Source organism: Rhinichthys klamathensis, unplaced genomic scaffold (genome assembly GCF_029890125.1).
Source record: "Rhinichthys klamathensis goyatoka isolate OS25496 unplaced genomic scaffold, OSU_Roscu_1.1 h1tg000386l_1, whole genome shotgun sequence".
Lineage (NCBI taxonomy): Eukaryota > Metazoa > Chordata > Actinopteri > Cypriniformes > Leuciscidae > Rhinichthys > Rhinichthys klamathensis.
In genome coordinates, this window is record NW_026606890.1 from 1,148,177 (window position 1) to 1,152,515 (window position 4,339).

Sequence of the window (4,339 nt, forward strand, 5' to 3'; positions counted from 1 at the left end):
TGAGCAGGGCCTGAAATGACTTTAGAAAGCCGGCCTGTGCTGGTCTTCATCTGCACTGGCTGCCAAAGGAAATGTTTCTTTTGTCCTGCACACTTAGTCATTTATTTGCTAAATAAGGCCTCGTTCTGGCCAGAGCCGGGCCATTGTGAAAACGCTCTGCTGTTTCTCACAGGTTTCTCAGGATATGTGAGGTCTGCGGCTCTCAGATTCCTTTGCCTTGTATGGCTAAAGGCTCCAGACGGGAGGCTGACCTCATTGGCCGCTCAGGAACAGGGAGGTGTGGAGAAAAGCCTGAAAAACCAAACAAACTTCCCTTCAGCCCAAAGAGGAACAGATCCAACACACACACGGCGTTCTCTACCGTCTTCAACAGCTAAACCAGGTACACTTACTCTAAGAACTGTCAAACGTTGTTGGTTTTGTTAATGGTTAACGGATATAATACAGTTTCAGTCTGAACAGTGCTGGGAGAGAACATGTATAGTTTCAAAACTGATTCAATATGATCTTTTACACTTGAAATATGTAAAGTCTGAAATGGGGTTCTGTTGTTACAATAACCATTTTATAATTCAACATCAAGATTTTGGATTTAAATATAGGTGACGCTCACATATGTTACATGTAGTTTCTATAGTAATAACTATAAATTATGCATAATTACATGCAATTAACCCTAAGCCTATAGTAAGTACATGTAGTTAAATATTATTACTCGGTATGCAAATGTATAATTACACTGTAATACTGATAAAATAAAGTGTAACCCATATACTGTATGTATAAGTGAAATCAAAAGGTTTGTAAAGTGTCACCATTTTCAGTCTTTACTGGCTTGATTTAGTTGGCCTTGCGGTTTGATAAATACATTGTTTTCAGTAAAATATATTCCATGCAGTACAAAAAATGAAGTTTTAGATGAATTATAGCATGTCACACCGCAGGATTCTGCTGAAACAGCTTGAAGATTCACGTCGAAAGCATCAAATGTCCCTCTAACTATTATGATATAAGACTGGGTGTATATTTCATACACATTTCGTACATATTTTCCCACCGAATTAGATTGAAAACACACTCTAAAAAATGCTGGGTTTTTGAAATCCCTGTTGGGGTCGTTGGTTTAATGCATTTTAAACCCAATGGTTGTGTTTGTCCATATTTGACCCAAACATGAATTGAAACAACACAGCTTTTTTTATACTTCATCGGTAACACTTTACAATAAGGCTCATTAGTTAACATTAGTTAACTACCTTAGTTAACATGAACTAAGAATGAACAATACTTCTTCAGCATTTATTAATTTGAGTTAATATTATATAACATTTACTAATACATTATTAAAATCAAAGGTCGTATCTGTTAACATTAGTTAATGCACTGTGAACTAACAAGGAACAGCTGTATTTTAACATTAACAAATATGAATAAATACTGTAACAAATGTATTGCTCATTGTTAGTTCATGTTAGTTAATGCTCATTGTTAGTTCATGTTAGTTAATGTTAATTAATGAACCTTATTGTAAAGTGTTGCCACCTCATCCATCTTACGAGTCGATGGCATTGCTCTATTGCATTGCATTTCCCTCCAGACTGCGATAAGCGACTCTAATGACTGTAATCTCGCATCTCTTCCTTCTGCAGAACCAAACCCAGCAGTCATCATGTCAGCAGCCAAGCGTGCCAAAGGAAAGACCACGAAGAAGCGCCCGCAGAGGGCCACCTCCAACGTCTTCGCCATGTTCGACCAATCACAGATCCAGGAGTTCAAGGAGGCCTTCAACATGATCGATCAGAACAGAGACGGCTTCATCGATAAGGAGGATCTGCACGACATGTTGGCCTCTCTCGGTAATATAGATATATGATGGTTTTATATAACTTTATGCTTTGAGGTACATCTTTTTACTTTGGTCGTGTAGGTTCAACGGGCTGAATTATGATTATATATAAAAACCTAAAGCTATATACACACTTTTATGAACTAGTCATACGTTTTTTTTTTTGCTCAACCTCAATAAAAACACCGCAGTACAATTCTCCGGACTCTCTAGGTCAATAGTTATCAACAAAAAAAATTAACTTTACCATTTGGTTATAGCTATAATGGGGTCATTTATAAAATGGGCGTGGTCAACTGTACACAATGTAGCCCCGCCTCTTTTCAGCGCTCGTTGTGTTCTGTCTTACGGTTTGTGTTTCCACAGTATGAAGGCAAGATCTTACGGATTTATGAATGAAGCGCTCGTTTTAAAATCTTCCCGGTATATATATAAGGTAGTTATATATATATATATATATATATATATATAGCATAAATATATTTTTTCTTTTTTTAAATATGCTTAATTTTTCTTTTGAAATTAGCCTGAAAGTAGGTAAGAACAGGGTTTGTAAGACTAATGCAATGATATCTTTTTCTCCTATTTTTTTTTTTTTAAATAGGCTTCGTTTTACTCTTGATTTTGGGCTGAAATATGACCTTATGTAAGATGAGGGTTTTTGTAGCATTCCTCCAATAATGTCTTTTGTCAGTGATATTTTGCAGGCCAAATAACATACAAAATATCAAGCATTTGTCATCAACCACACTGGAATGATTTTACCAACACAAATGAAACTTAGAGTAGGACAGTGAAGTTCGTGTGTGTGTGTGTGTGTGTGTGTGTGTGTGTGTGTGTGTGTGTGTGTGTGTGTGTGTGTGTGTGTGTGTGTGTGTGTGTGTGTGTGTGTGTGTGTGTGACCCAGGGAAGAACCCGTCTGACGAGTATCTGGAGGGAATGATGAGTGAAGCTCCAGGTCCCATCAACTTCACCATGTTCCTCACCATGTTTGGAGAACGTCTGAACGGGACCGACCCTGAAGACGTCATACGAAACGCCTTCACGTGCTTCGATGAAGACGCTTCTGGTACAGCGAGGACTTTAATCTGCCAGACAAATAACGTGTTCAAGTGTTAATAAACTGCATTGCACCATCTCAAGCTAAATTAAGGCATTTTAATATATGTTGGGCTGTAATTATTCACAGGATTGACAGTTTCAGAGTTTAAAATGACATTAACAGCTTCTTGAATAGTTCATATTAAAATGTACAGCATAGGTTAAAGGCATAAGTCTAAGAAATAATAGCAAAAATGCACAATATATATATATATATATATATATATATATATATATATATTTTTTTACATAAATATTTTTCTATTGATTTTAGGCTTAAATATAACCTTGAAATATGACTAATATATATACATTCTTCCTAAAACCTAAACATGATTATTATAGTTAACTAACTAAAACCATAAAATGTCATTTTTTCAACAACAAAAAGAAATCAATTTTTTTCTTTTTTTTTTTTAAATGATTGGCTTTTTGTGTTTAGTCGACTGCCCCTGAAGTATTTTAAAACGTTCGCTCTTAAATGGTTGTGATCTTGACATAAAGCAGCCAGACAGCCTGTGATGTCCGTGTGTGACAGGCTTCATCCACGAGGATCATCTCCGGGAGCTGCTGACCACCATGGGTGACCGCTTCACAGATGAAGAAGTGGACGAGCTCCTCCGAGAGGCGCCGATCGACAAGAAAGGGAACTTCAACTACGTCGAGTTCACTCGCATCCTCAAACACGGCGCCAAAGACAAGGACGACATGTAAAAACCAGCAGCCAGATTCATTCATACACTTATTCTGTATGTACTGCTCCCTTACATGAATGATTTTGATGATCCAATAGTTCAGTTCTCTTACGAGAGTATCTCTCGTACTGCGTAATAGCTTACGCTAGGGGAAAAACTCTTTTCCGCGAGATATTGAAGCCAAAAATTATCCTTTAATTTTTTATTAATGCAAAACGCTTTGCAGCAGCAAGCAAACATAGGCGAAACAGCTCGCGCGCCTATTGGTTGCTCTGCAGCAAATGCAGCAGCCTATCGAGAGAGACTCTGCGTGACGTAATGACCAATGGGGGCAATTCGCGCCCATATCGTCACGTCCCGCCAGAAGGGGCGTGGTCTCGCCCTATAAATATGCTCGTTAGGCTGATACAAGCTGATTTTTACCTCTTCAGCGAAGCACACGCATCGCTGGATCCGGAGTGAGAAGCCGCGCCGTCGAAGCAAGCCTTTCAGCGGGACGAGCTCTGGAGTCGCTGGCCTCGCCGCCTTCATCTGCCGTACCTGCTGCGCTTTCCGGCGTTATATATCCTTTCAATACCCTGTGTGTATTTCTCTGTTGAGAAGTGTTTGTTCGCTTACTTGACGCGACTTACACTTCTCTCACAAAAAGAGCAGCGTCTTTTTAAAGATGCCTTCCTGTGGCTCGTGCCGCGCCCCG

The 4,339-nt window shown here is 38.8% G+C and overlaps 1 protein-coding gene across 1 annotated transcript; it reads left to right on the forward strand.

The window, feature by feature from the left end:
- On the forward strand, nucleotides 1-3,736 carry myl9a (myosin, light chain 9a, regulatory). The gene is made up of 4 exons (XM_056234002.1): nucleotides 1-382; nucleotides 1,650-1,856; nucleotides 2,754-2,915; nucleotides 3,486-3,736. The coding sequence occupies exons 1-4, from the start codon at nucleotides 16-18 to the stop codon at nucleotides 3,659-3,661; spliced, it is 912 nt and encodes a 303-aa protein (XP_056089977.1). The 5' UTR covers nucleotides 1-15; the 3' UTR covers nucleotides 3,662-3,736.
- Nucleotides 3,737-4,339: the final 603 nt, after the last annotated feature.